Here is a 14,411-nt window from a genome sequence, read left to right as displayed (position 1 = left end):
CTAATGATGAAAGTCGAGCCTGTCCCGTCATATTTCCGGCATAGTCCGTTTTGAAAATAGCATTAAATCAACACAACAATATACTATTTGCTTGTGGAGCTAAGTTAGCGCGCTGAAAGTGCCCCACACACCATTTTCCCGGCTGTAACAGGCTTGCTAGCTTCAGAGTTGACCGCCCTTTCTTAATGATGTCCATTTTTTTCTGGAAAAGTCCGTCTGGAAAATAGCTTTGTGAGCAAACAGAATCCATTTGTTTTTGCTTCTGTCGGCCATAGTGGGTGGAGTTTGCGATCTCGGCTGCCTCGGGTTCTGCTTTGGCCCGCCTACTAGCCAATCATAGTTTGTGAAAGCAATGACATGTCCCAGCCAGCAAAATGCTAACGCCTATGAAAAATCATTGTGGGGTTGCCAACTCGAAATCTGATTGGTTAAAAGCAACAGTCTAGTTTAATGCAGCAGAGCCCGCAAGAACTGATTGTGAAGGCTTTGAGGCAGATCTGATCTGGCAACAAATAATGGCTGAAATGTAATTGGTTAAATGCTTCAATATGAAAACACACATCTGGAAGCAGTGCAACCAGGGGGAAAGGAAGCTAACAGACCATTTGGAATAATAAGTATTGATGGACAAAATATAATATGATTCAGATATTTCTTAGGCCAGCAGAGAAGGCCTTGAAGGCCCTGACGGCCCGCCACTGATATATATATATATATATATATATATATATATGTACAGTGGTACCTCGACATACGAGCATTTCGAGGTACGAGTAAAATTTAGAGCTGATATTTATCTTGAGATACGAGACAAATGTTGATATACGAGCAGACAGCGGACGCGAGAGGCTGCTTTAGTCATATTTTTTCTTCTTTTCTTTTCCCGTGCATTTTTAATTTAAAATACTGTAAAACCTCGATTTGAACGACATGCCGTTCTATTTTTCAAACTTTCCCACGTAGTGCCGTTCAATTAGAGGGGCTGTTCAATTAGAGGGTGCCGCTCTATTTTTCGACTAGCTGGTCAGAATTTTGAGATGTGGTGAATTTTAAGGATGAATAGGAAAACCAGGTAACATATTTATTTAACAAAAGGCACAAATACAAGGTGATTACTGGTAAGTAATTACAAATTCACTGGTGAAAATCAAGTGACTGTCCTCGTGTGGTAATGACGACATGGCCTATGTCCGATTATTACCTTCCGCATCAGCGTCGAGTGTCTAAGTTATTGCCTTCCCAGCCGTCAAGAGCGTTGGTCAGTCGACTTGATTATTAGATCATTCGGCAGATGATCCCAAGCATCGACAATCCATTTCAAATAAACCTCCATTGTTGGTGCTCACATGTTGCCAAATTTGGTGTATGTAGCTCTCCTCGCTGTGCAACATCCAGTTCTCGTAGAACTGTTGGAATTTTGGCCTTGTTCCAGTAGACCTCGGATGCCTGTATAAATTTGGTGCAGCCTCCTGGAATCACGGCCACATCAATATGGAGCTTCCTCAATTGCTTCTTGGTGGCATCGCTAATGTATGAATCCCAGGCAAGAAGGCGCTTGTCATCTGACGACCTTCTCAGGTTGAGAAAAACCTCTATTTCACCGGCATGCCGCTCTATTTTTCAAACTTTTCCCGTAGTGATGTTCAATTAGAGGTGCCGTTCAATTAGAGGTGCCATTCAATTATAGGGTGCCATTCAATTAGAGGGTGTCGTTCAATTTTTCAATTCTTCCACCAAGGTGCCGTTTTATTAGAGGTGCCGTTCAAATTGGATTGGATAACTTTATTCATCCCGTATTCGGGAAATTTCATTGTGACAGTAGCAAGAAAAGGCATAGTTATAAGTTAGACAGTACAGTCGCAAAGGCCGCAGAACAACAAAGCAAAAGCACAAAGTACAAAGCAAATCAAAGTCAATGGGATCATTAAGAATTACCAAATCAAATCATTAAGACAGAAAGGCAGCAAAAACACAAAATGAGCAAGAGTGGATGGAGCTACCGCCACCGGCTGCCATTTGAACGGCGCCATCTTGGTTTCGGTAGCAAAAACGGATAAACTCAAAAAGACGTTGTAAAGTTGGACAAAAACTGGAACCAAACAAAGGAAGTCTTCCACGACATGGGGAACTTCTGCAGACTGTGACCGAGGTAGAGAATATGCAGAGTCACTCTTCCAAGCTTATCCGCACAGTTCCTCATTAGTCTGGAGCTGAAGAAAACAGCAGCAGGGCAGAACTCCTCGACTCCGTTGCTGGTAAGCGCCGACAGCTCTTCCATCTTATCCCACGATGGAATGGTTGGTCAGAAGCGTTGCCTCTTCTCCCAGCACTTTTGTCCATCTCCGAAACTCCGGCGGCATCGAGGTGTTGCTCCTTCTGCTGCGTATTGCAACAGCTAGTCCCATGTGTGTGACAGCGTAGGCATGGCTGAATGGTTCCAAAAAAGAAGCCAGGCTAACAGAACAAGGAAAGTTGTAAAAACATTAAAGTAAAAAGTATAAAGTACAAAGTAAAGTAAAAAGGAATGTATTAAGAAATATTAAAATGTAATTTAAAAAAGATAGAAGGGCTGTAAAACACAAAAAACATAAGTGTACAGATATATATATATATATATATATATATATATATATATATATAGTATTATTATATTATTATATATATCTTTTCTTGCACCCCCTTTCACATCAGGCCTTTTCTTCTAAATACAACTAGCAGGTCGGCAAGAAATGTATCCTGACAATCAAGCGATTGGGGTCCTACAGCGACATGTGGGTGTGTTTATGTGTGTTACTATATGTTAAAGATGAAAAATTAATTACCCTTTGATGATGAATTCATGTTTATTTACTTAACAGTTGTTTAAACAACAACAAGAACAAACACGTGCTGTACTATTCTATTTTTAAACAGTAAGGGGGAATCCTCTCTTTATGTCTTCTTTAAAAATCAGAACAAGTAAAAAATGAAATTTACCAATTCAACCAAAGCAGAAGGAACTGAAACACAAAGCAAATTTTCCACAACACATTTCAATGTTATAAACATATAATACCTTATGCCATTTCCTCAATTCTAACAGTTCTGAAAATTCAAAAGTGGAGCAAGACCAAAAGAGAGAGTCCCCTATTAATTAAGAATACTGATGTCTTACTTATTATTAAAAGTCAAAGGCCTGCCTGGGAAAAAGTTCTCACTAGCTCTCTAATGTGTCATGATTCATTCTATATATTCTTCTATATCAACTACGGGCAATAGACGGGGGTCACTCTGAAATGTTTGCTAGCCAATCGCAGGGAATGATTTTGGGATGTGAGAGGAAGCTGGAGTAACCAGAGAAAGCCTACACAGGCATAGGGATAATATGCAAACTCGACTCAGGAAACTCAGCACCCACAGGGGATTGAACCATCGATCTCAATACTGTGAGGCAAACGTGCTAACTACTCTTTCACCGTACCGCCCTTGGTCATATACCAATAGCCACAAATACAGATAAGTTTATGCATCACAAGTGGCCTCTATATAATAGTAGTTGATAATAGTTGACAATTTAAAAGAGGCAGCGACTTAATTTATCCCTCACCATACATTCCCAGTTATCAGTCAGTCACACGTCAATTAATATTTGGAAATCTATATGAACACATCCTTTTTTGACCCCTATTTAGGGGCCATATATTTGTATGGAACAACCCAACAACTATATACAGGAAGCTCGGAACCCACCAGGAAATGAAGTCTTGAGCACTGAACTGTGAGGCAGGTATGCTAACCACTTAATCACCGTACAACTTGGTTTCACATCATAACAATTATTGTAATGGAGTGCCCAGCCCTACACCCAAGAATTAATCTAATCAAAAACTTGTGGCGTGATAAAAAAAATGCTCTTTCCGAGGCAAAAACCAAGAACTGTAAATTAATTGTGGAATACTGTTAAGTAATCTTGGCGTGGTATAACTCTGAAAGGTGGCACAAGTTGGTTGACTCCTTGCCACAAATAACATATTCAAATAAAATATAACTTTAGTGATTCAAAGGATTGGCATTAAATCCTAGAAATGAAATCGTTGGTACTAAATATTTTCAAATTTTTAGCCAAGGGAAGATTGCTCTTTGTATTTTAAAAAAAGAAATTCTTTCAACAAAATACCCATTTGCACAGCCTTAAGAGATGTGTATATCATGAATGCTGGTTTTCTTGGCTTTTCTGAGAATCTACTGGGAATCTCCACTCATCACATTGGCCTCCTACCTATTATTTTGAACATTGTTGTACTGCAGCCTTTTATTCATGAGCTTGGCTAATACTGAAATCTTGATGGTCCTGTTAGCATAGCTTTCCTGTAGTTAGTATTATTATACTTGTTGGATCAAATATAAACATGAATATAGACTTTCTGTGAGAGTACAACCATTATTTTGCTTCTTAATCACAATCCGGCCTAGAGTGCACTCCCGCGGACAATTGGGGATAATGTTGGGTCATGTTTTACTTTCAAAAGATACAAAGTTCTATTTTATTCACTAAATAAGTCACAACTGACAATAACTCACAGGTCCAGCTAAATTATTTAAAAAAACAATGCAATTTATGGTACAGAAAATACAGTAATCAATGTGTTAGTGAGAGTAACTTATGCAAAGTTTAGACTTCCAAAGAGCCTTTCTGGGACTTCATTGAGCTCTCGGTGGACTGATGTAGCAGCACATTATCTGTTCCCATGCTCCTTTGCTCGTCCTTTGTGTCCTCCTTGACTGCTCTGTTACGGTGTCCCTTGGACGTTTTGCATTTTCTGAGTCTTCAGCATCTGCTTCCTCAGGATGTTGCAGATGTTCCTGGTTGCACTATTGGCCTGCAGGTTTAAGAACATATGTAGTCAGTTGATATTTTCAAAACATTAGAAAAATAAATGGACCTGAAAGGGTATCCGGGTTTCAGCATTTCTCTTATATTAGCTGAAAAACTCACCTACTTGTTACTACTCAATCAAAGCCATGCAATATATAATAGAAAATTATGTTTGTCAAATTGCATATTTTTGTACCTGAGTTCGAGTCCGAATCACCTGATTTTGAGGATTTGCCATCACTGAGTACCAGTGGCGGGCCGTCAGGGCCTTCAAGGCCTTCTCTGCTGGCCTAAGAAATATCTGAATCATATTATATTTTGTCCATCAATACTTGTTATTCCAAATGGTCTGTTAGCTTCCTTTCATTGTCTTTCCCCCTGGTTGCACTGCTTCCAGATGTGTGTTTTCATATTGAAGCATTTAACCGATCACATTTCAGCCATTATTTGTTGCCAGATCAGATCTGCCTCAAAGCCTTCACAATCAGTTCTTGCGGGCTCTGCTGCATTAAACTAGACTGTTGCTTTTAACCAATCAGATTTCGAGTTGGCAACCCCACAATGATTTTTCATAGGCGTTAGCATTTTGCTGGCTGGGACATGTCATTACTTTCACAAACTATGATTGGCTAGTAGGCGGGCCAAAGCAGTACCCGAGGCAGCCGAGATCGCAAACTCCACCCACTATGGCCGACAGAAGCAAAAACAAATGGATTCTGTTTGCTCACAAAGCTATTTTCCAGACGGACTTTTCCAGAAAAAAATGGACATCATTAAGAAAGGGTGGTCAACTCCGAAGCTAGCAAGCCTGTTACAGCTGGGAAAATGGTGTGTGGGGCACTTTCAGCGTGCTAACTTAGCTCCACAAGCAAATAGTATATTGTTGTGTTGATTTAATGCTATTTTCAAAACGGACTATGCCGGAAATATGACAGGACAGGCTCGACTTTCCTCATTAGCTTCGATGGCGATAGGAAAGAAGGAAGAAAGTAAGGAGGATGGATATTGTGTAAAAAGGATTTTTGGTGAGTAAAATATGGCTATATTCCTAAATAATATTTCAATTGTGGGCCAAGTTCTGATATCTGAAAAGCTCCAGTGTTTGTATTTAAGCTCCAGTGTTTGTATTTAATCACAAAATGCTGCTAGTAAGTGGATTTTAACCCAGTTTAATTTTTGGCGTTTCACCATTGACGTCCATCGCTGTCTTTTCCCGGGAAAAATCACCCCCCCTGGCCTGGTTGTAATGTCTCAAAAGCTCCAGTATTTGTATTCAATCAATAAATGATGCTAGGAAGTGGATTTTACCTAATTTTAGTGCATTTTTTGTCATTACACGTATGGACGTATTGACGTTCATCGCTGTCTTTTTACCGGGGAAATGATACTCCGGGCCCGGTTCTGATGTCTAAAAAGCTCCAGTATTTGTATTTAATCAATAAATGCTGTTTTCGGCTGGATTTTACCCCATTTCCGGGCAATGTTTGCCCGTACACCATTGACGTTCATCGCTGTCTTTTCCCGGGAAACTCACCCTCTGGCCTGGTTTTAATGTCTGAAAAGCTCCAGTATTTGTATTTAATCATGAAATGCTGCTAGGAAGTGGATTTTACCCCATTTTTGTGCATTAATTTATTGATTATTTTTTATGTGTCACAGCTGTAGCTGCAGTAGAGGTTTTATAGCCATAAAATAGTTTTTGAGGGTTGGATTGATACGTTGAAGGCACTACCAGAAAATGCACCGCCCGCCACTGCTGAGTACTGACCCAATACCTCGGCAATAATCACACTTGCATGTTGCAATCTTATCATTAGCTTCCTGTAAAAGATCGCATAACATTCTCTACTTCTGCTGTTTTGGGTTGTGTTGCAATGTTATGTGATAGCAATATTTCTTTATTGTTATTATTCTTTTCATATTATAATATATTATATTATATATATTATATATTAACATTGTACATCTTGATTATTTCATTCCTGTGTAGCCATTTTAAAATTTCGAATAATTACAGAATCTTTTTCACACAATTCTGATTCTTTGAAAAAGATGTGATCGTGCTTGGTTTTGATCGTGGACATCCAGATTAAAAATATTGCTTTAATGCAGCATCCTGGAGACGAGCTGTTACGTCTTTGGCAAGACGTCGAGGCGAGGAAACGGGGAATATGACCCAATCTCAGGGAAGCAGGCAAGGACGAGGGAAGTGGTGCTCAAACGAAAACTTTAATAACTTAGACAGGATCTTAGAAAATAACAAAGACTTAGAAATCAAATCACATAACCGGGAAAACGAGGCGCATGGAACATGGATCGAGGTAACGTGAAAAAATGCCATAGACAAACAAAAGCAGACGATCCGACGAATTACATCACAATCAGTGGGGTTTAAATAAACAGACGTGTTGACGAGAAAACAGGAAAAATACACGAAGGAGCAAGCAGGGAATACACCAGGGGTGGGGAAATGACAACTGAACACAATGGGCAATCACTCAGTGTTGGGGTTATTCTGGGATATTCTTATATGTGCGTATTAATCATTATATGTATTTGTGGAAAATTAATCATTATATGTATATGTGATACATTAATCATTATAAGCAGACACGATTATAAACACCCACACATCCATTCATAAATCATGCTGTATATGGATTATAGAAGAGGTTGGAAAGTAATCTTACACAATACCTTGCATGATTTAACAATTTAGGGAACGTTGCATTGCCACATCTCTTTGTTTCCGACCCTACATCAAGCGCCACTACATTGACCAATGGCAGCCTCACATTTGCACATAATTGGCGCCAACACTAACTCTAGCTCCGCTGCATCGTCCAATAGGAGCCTCGCGTTACCACATCTCCGTTCACGACATTACCTTGAATGCGCTCTATTGACCAATGGGAGCTTTGCGTTGGCACATCACAATTTAAATCGTGCCAACACTAAGTCTGGCGCTGCTTTAGTCATATTTTTTCTTATTTTCTTTTCCCGTGCATTTTTAATTTAAAATACCGTAAAACCTCTATTTGAACGGCATGCCGTTCTATTTTTCAAACTTTCTTCCGTAGTGCCGTTCAATTAGAGGAGCCGTTCAATTAGAGGGTGCTGCTCTATTTTTCGACTAGCTGGTCAGAATTTTGAGAAGATGCTGTAAATTTTATGGATGAAAAGAGAAACCAGGTAACATATACATATTTATTTAACAAATGGTACAAATACAAGGTGATTACTGGTAAGTACAAATTCACTGGTAAAAATCAAGTGACACGTCGCTGTTGTAGCTGTCCTCGTCATTCACATCACCTTCCGCATCAGCGTCGAGTGTCTGAGTGATTTCATGTTCATCATCGCCAGCATTGGCTCGCGGTTGCTGGAGAAGTTGCAAACCAGTCTGAATCGGGCTGTTTGACCTGAAACAATGGATCAGGCAATCATTCGTGCCGTCGAGAGCGGTTGGTGCTCGCATGTTGTCAAATTTGGAGTAGGTTTTCTCGACGTGCGACATTTAGTTCTCGTAGAACTGTCAGACTTTGGCCTTGAATGGGGCATTCCAGTAGACCTCGGGGGCCTGTATAAATTTGGTGCAGCCTCCTGGAATCATGGCCACATCAATATGGGGCTTCCTCAATTGCTTCTTGGTAGCATCGCTAATGTGACAACAATATGAATCCCAGGCAAGAAGGCGGTTGCCATCTGACCACCTTCTCAGGTTGAGAAAAACCTCGATTTCACCGGCATGCCGCTCTATGTTTCAAATTTTTCCCATAGTGACGTTCAATTAGAGGTGTTGTTCAAGTAGAGGTGTTGTTCAATTAGAGGTGTTGTTCAATTAGAGGTGTTGTTTAATTAGAGGGTGCTGTTCAATTAGAGAATGCCGTTCAATTAGAGGTGCCGTTCAATTAGAGGGTGCTGTTCTATTTTTCAATTCTTCCACCAAGGTGCCGTTCAAATAGAGGTTTTACGGTAAGTTCCATTCTTTCTTTCACGTTTGACCTTTAAATTTACTTGTGTTGGTAAGTGGACTTGAGTGTAATGTTTTAATAGTTTTCTCATATGAGGCTGTTAGTATTACAGTCATACCTCTACTTACGAATGGCTCTAGGTACGAAATTTTCAAGTTATGAAATGTGCAAATGAGTGACTCGAGATAAAAAAAAATCAAGTTACGAAATCCCCCAAAAAGTAAATGCATTTCCTTATCCGTTATTTATTTTGAAAATATTGACAAGGATGCATGGATTATCACTTTAGAACAGGGGTCACCAAACTACGGCCCGCGGGCCGGATACGGCCCGTCAGCACATTTGGCCCGGCCCTCTGAACAATACCAGAGACGCTATTGGGATTTTTTTCCTATTTGGCTTTGAAGACTTGGACGTTTTAATCTTGTTTGGTTCATTGCACCCCCCGCTGAGCCCACAAATCATCCCAGTGAAGCGGGGCTTCACATTGCTTCTTTGGTGACACGCGCGGGGAGAGTGTTTCCCTTTGATGCATGCGGGCACGTCCACCGGTGCATGCGTGATGCATGCGCGCACAGTGTTACCGAGACATCTGGACGATCAGAGGTGAGGGCGGAGCCCTGGGACCATCGCGGACTATTCAAGCATATAAAAACTGTGCAACCTGTTTGAGAATTGTTCTTTTTGACCCAGAGCTGTGGAGGGGAGCAACTCTGAATTGGACTTATATATTAGGAATAAATATCTTCTATGAAGAACCCAGAGAGAGTTATTTAGTTATTATTTATTTCATAAATAGTTTTATTTATTTCCTTTTTTTTCTGTGAAGAACTCAGAGAGGGTTCTTTAGTTATTAATTATTTCATTTATAGTGTTATTATTTGTTTCCTGACTTTTTTTCTGTAAAGAACCTGGAAAGGGTTATTTGGTTGTGTGGCTTTCTGGAAAACAATAAAAAAAATTAAACTCCCCTACGATCGTCACTTTTTCTGTTACAAACCTAACCCTAACCCAGCCCCCCCATCAGAGAAGGAAAAAGTTATGTGGCCCTCACAGGAAAAAGTTTGGGGACCCCTGCTTTAGAACATCGTTACCCTCTACTGGGCTCTCATTTCATCGCTCTCGTTCCATCTCATAATGAAAATAAAAGCATTCAATTCAATTCAATTAGCTGTCTCACAACAACCACTATCCATGTTCCAAGATTCTCCCTAAAATACCTGTCCACCTCGGCTAAATGCTCCCCTTATTAATGATTGCAATACCCCTTATTAAGTGATTAAAAACAGTACAAATGCAACATGGCACATATTTTCCCTCTCTCTCTCTCTCACTCTCACTCTCTCTCTCTCACACACACACACACACATGGGGCACATGTAAAAGTTTAAAATGTAGTACAAAGTGGACAGGTTTTGGCCCTGGTAGAACGGGCTCTTGCCGCCATCTGGCGGACATACACAGGTATTATGTCTCCCATAATAACGCCCCCGGAGGGAACAATTTCAGCGGTACAGGTCACATTTTCATATGCTTTATTTATTTTAAGACATTAATAAATCATTTCCTTATAATTGACCCATTTTTGTGTTTCCTCACATCTTTCATACAAAATTGGGACACTGACCAATTTCAAAGGGTTTAGTTGGCAGTTGTGTGAGGACCGTGGAATGAATTAGATAATTTACATGTAAATTACACCTCTACTCACAAAATTTTCAAGTTACGAAAAAAGTCCTGGAACCAATTAATTTCGTAAGAAGAGATACAACTGTATTGCACAGTGTCTGCAAGAAAAGAGAAGTTGCAAGTCATACCTCTAGCCACACAGTGGATTTGTTTAGTCTGTCTAATTGGATAGTGAGATTATCTTCCTCTGCTTAGAATTAAGAGTTTGGACTGCACCGGGTCACATTCCTTTTTTAGGTAAACCTGAACCACCTTTGATAAGAAACAGGAGTGGTGATGCTCACTCAAGTGCCACAAGGAAATTCTTGACTGACGCATTTTGAGACAGTTTGGACCTTACACTATCTTAGCTTTACTTTGCCATTCAAACAGCCGAATGTTCATGGTAGCTACATGCCCTTTCTGTGTGGATGTTTTGCAATGCATAAGTCCCCACATATAATATTTGCATTTTTTTCCCATTCACTTCTTTGGCGCGCCGCACAGTACACGCACTTTTACCGATTCCCACCATTCCAAATTGAAACACAGTGCAGGTTTCTCTCGGTTTTGCTTCTTACACCGACAGTTGGCGTTCCGTGACGATCCGCTCGTACGTTTGGCCATAAGAATTGACGGTCGAAAACGCCGAAGACAGCGGCGAGAGAGCTCGCATGTAGGTCCCACATGCGAGTGACAGCGACCGTTTCCGACATCTCCTCCAGCTGCGGTAACCCTGCCTCCTGTGGTGATGTCAGAGCCCATGCAACTGGGTCGCACCAGACTCTCAGAGGACGAATGCTCCCGTCGTTTTCGCTCGGCTTACTGTGTTGAGAGAGATCATCTCGTACGGGCGTCCCCGGTTCGACCAGTAAAAGGAAGGGCTCACCAATAGAGAGGGAGATGTTGGTGAGCCTCGCCTCTGGAGATTCCTCCCATTGTCTTCTGCTGCCAGCTTCTCTCTCTTGGGAGGGGCAGACACTCGAGACCACCACACTGATCGATTGCGGAGCAGATGAGAGCTTTATCGACTGCTCCCTGGTGTCCCAACTTGGAATCAAGACATACCCATTGGGTGTACCGTTGAGGACCACCGGACTCAATGGGCAGCCCTCGGGCAAAGTAGACCTCCATTTATCCGGGAACCACCAGGAGGTCACAATTTTTTAATGTTTTGGACTGCCCGAAGCAGGAGGCACTGGAGGATTATATCTCGGACGGACTAGCAGCAGGCCTCATCCGGTCATCCTCCTTCTCAATTGGGGCAGGATTCTTCTTCATGGGGAAGAAGGGCGACTCGCTGCGTCCCTGCGTCAACTATCGGAGCCTCAACAGCATCACCAGCAAGATCAGGTACCCATTGCTCAGCTTTTTCTCCGCTTCAAAGGACCCGCAATTTTACCAAGTTGGACCTCCGTAACGCCTACCATCTAGTCCGCATTAGGGAGGGAGATGAATTGAAGACGACCTTCACCATCCCCCTGGGCCATTTTGAGTACCGTTTTTTCTCGCATATTGACCGCCTCCATGTATAAGCCGTACCCTTAAAATTGCCTTAAAATCATTGAATTTTACGATTTCTCTCGTATAAGATGCCCCTGATTCACAATGTTCACCTCCACATTCATGGTTTTAATGGGGAGTGCAAATATGTCATTTTGAAGACAAAATCTTAAGAAAATTCATTGCACATGGTATTTCTGAGATACTGTATGAATTAAAAGAATCATCTGCTGGAGTGCACATTCCTAAAGGGTGTTGCCTGCATGTGGACAAATTCAAAAAGGAAGTCACGTGAGCAGTAAAACCAGGAGGTGTGTCCGAGTCTTTGGGTGCAATAAAATCATGAGATATACATTACGCAGGTATCAAGGCTGATATTTAAATGATCAACCACAAGACGTTTGATCAGCCTTAACAACTTTTGGGATGTGCTGACATGGTAAGCACTACGAACACATGTATCAAGGGTGCTCGCGTCTGGCCAGTCAGAGCACGTTTAAGACCACGGTAAGATGGTGGCCCCTGAGCAAGCAAGTCAGCCACAAGCTTGGCGAGTGGCCACCATCATCCCTTTCCTCAAAAAAAAGGAAGTCACAAGGATGTTGGGAACTACAGACCCATCGCCCTCACCTCTACGTTTAGCAAAACAATGGAAAGGCTCATCGTGAATCGTCTCGCCTGGTGGTTGGAAGATAAACAGCTTCTCAGCCATTGGCAAGCCGGTTTTCGAAAGGGAAGAAGTACGACGGACCAGGCCCCGCGACTGTCGCAGTTTAACTCTGACAGCTTCCAGTCGACTCAACGACTACGCACGTCTGCAACTTTCTTTGACTTCAGCAAAGCATTCGACCAGGTATGGAGAACAGGTCTCTCACATAAAATGGCAGACCTGGGGGTCCCCTATTGCTTCATCAGATGGATCGCCAACTGGCTCACAAATCGCACAGCCAGGGTCAAGATCAACAATACCTCCGGCAGGAGCAGAACCTTCAAAGAAGGGCTCCCCCAAGGCTCGGTCCTGTCGCCCCTCCTATTCATCATCTATATTAATGACCTTCTCGACAAGTTCAACGATTCCACCCTGGTCAGCCCCTATGCAGACGATCTGGCTCTTGCTTGTCGGGGTAGGAACAAAGAGGAGGTGGAAAGCAGACTTCAAACGGAGGTTGAAAAAGTCTTGAGGTGGAGTTCTGAGGCACACCTAAACCTTAACACCACAAAGTGTGAGTCGTCATTTTTCAGCCTGGACTCAGCTGAGGCCAAATGACAACCAAAGATCTCAATAAATGGCGCCGCCCTCAAGCATAACCCCACCCCCACTTTCCTTGGCGTATCCTTCGACCGACAACTCAAGTTTGCGGAGCAGGCGAAAAAAGTCCGCCAAACCATGTCCAAAAGAACAAATCTACTCCGCAAACTCAGTGGCACATCTTGGGGTTGGCAACCAAACGACCTTAGAAAGGTGTATATTGCCACCCAAAGAACTCTCGCAGATTATGCAGCACCGGCATGGGTCCCCTGGCTGGCCCCGTGACCGGACGATTCGCCGAAAGACGTTTGGCCGACGGAAGTTTGGCCGACGGAAGTTTGGCCGACGGACAGTTCGCCAAACGGACATTTCGCCGAAACAGGATTCGCGCGCTCACCCCGCCCCCGGATTGTGTGTGTACGTTTTTCAACCTCGGCCCGTTACAGATAACATTCATTTAGGAATAAAAAGGGGATTTTCACAGAAAATAACCCAAAGAAGATGTGGCAAGGAATACGACATATTACCAACTCCAATAACAATAATATGTCTGTTAACGCAGATGCCTCACTAGCGGAGGAATTGAACCGTTTCTTTGCCCGCTTTGAGACTGACAAATCAGACCCAGTCTCAACACCCCCACCACCACCCTGCAGCAATACACTGACGTTCCGGCAACAGGAAGTGAGACTGGTAATGCGGTCTGTGAACACCAGGAAGGCTGCTGGCCCAGACGGAGTACCTGGGAAGGTGCTCAAAGCCTGTGCTGACCAGCTGGCTGGAGTCTTCACAAAAATGTTCAATTGTTCCCTGCAACAATCCATCATTCCATCCTTTCTGAAATCTGCCACCATTATCCCTGTCCCCAAAAAGCCAACCATTGACAGCATGAATGATTATAGGCCTGTTGCACTCACGCCTGTGATCATGAAGTGCTTTGAAAAGTTGGTAGCCGGCCATATCAGGAATACAATCCCTCCCTCAATTGACCCTCACCAGTTTGCTTATAGAGCAAACAGGTCCACTGAGGATGCTATTGCCATTGCTCTACATACAGCACTGAGCCACCTGGAACACCATGGGAACTACTGGAGGATGCTCTTCATTGACTATAGCTCAGCCTTCAACACCATAAAACCGGACATTCTGACTGACAAACTCT

The 14,411-nt window shown here is 42.4% G+C and overlaps 1 protein-coding gene across 11 annotated transcripts in view; it reads right to left on the bottom strand.

Moving 5' to 3' along the window:
• Positions 1-1,067: 1,067 nt before the first annotated feature.
• rp1l1a (rp1 like 1a) overlaps positions 1,068-14,411 on the bottom strand; it is a 61,510-nt gene continuing 48,166 nt past the window's right edge. For 10 of the 11 annotated variants that reach the window (XM_077619054.1, XM_077597244.1, XM_077597689.1 and 7 more), the window contains one exon: positions 4,869-8,277. In XM_077619054.1, coding sequence (XP_077475180.1) covers positions 8,112-8,277 — 166 coding nt within the window. In that variant the 3' untranslated portion in view covers positions 4,869-8,111. The other variant, XM_077586396.1, reaches the window with a different exon arrangement.

The sequence above is a fragment of the Stigmatopora argus genome, chromosome 1, assembly GCF_051989625.1.
Source record: "Stigmatopora argus isolate UIUO_Sarg chromosome 1, RoL_Sarg_1.0, whole genome shotgun sequence".
NCBI lineage: Eukaryota > Metazoa > Chordata > Actinopteri > Syngnathiformes > Syngnathidae > Stigmatopora > Stigmatopora argus.
This window is presented reverse-complemented; position numbering and strand designations above follow the sequence as displayed.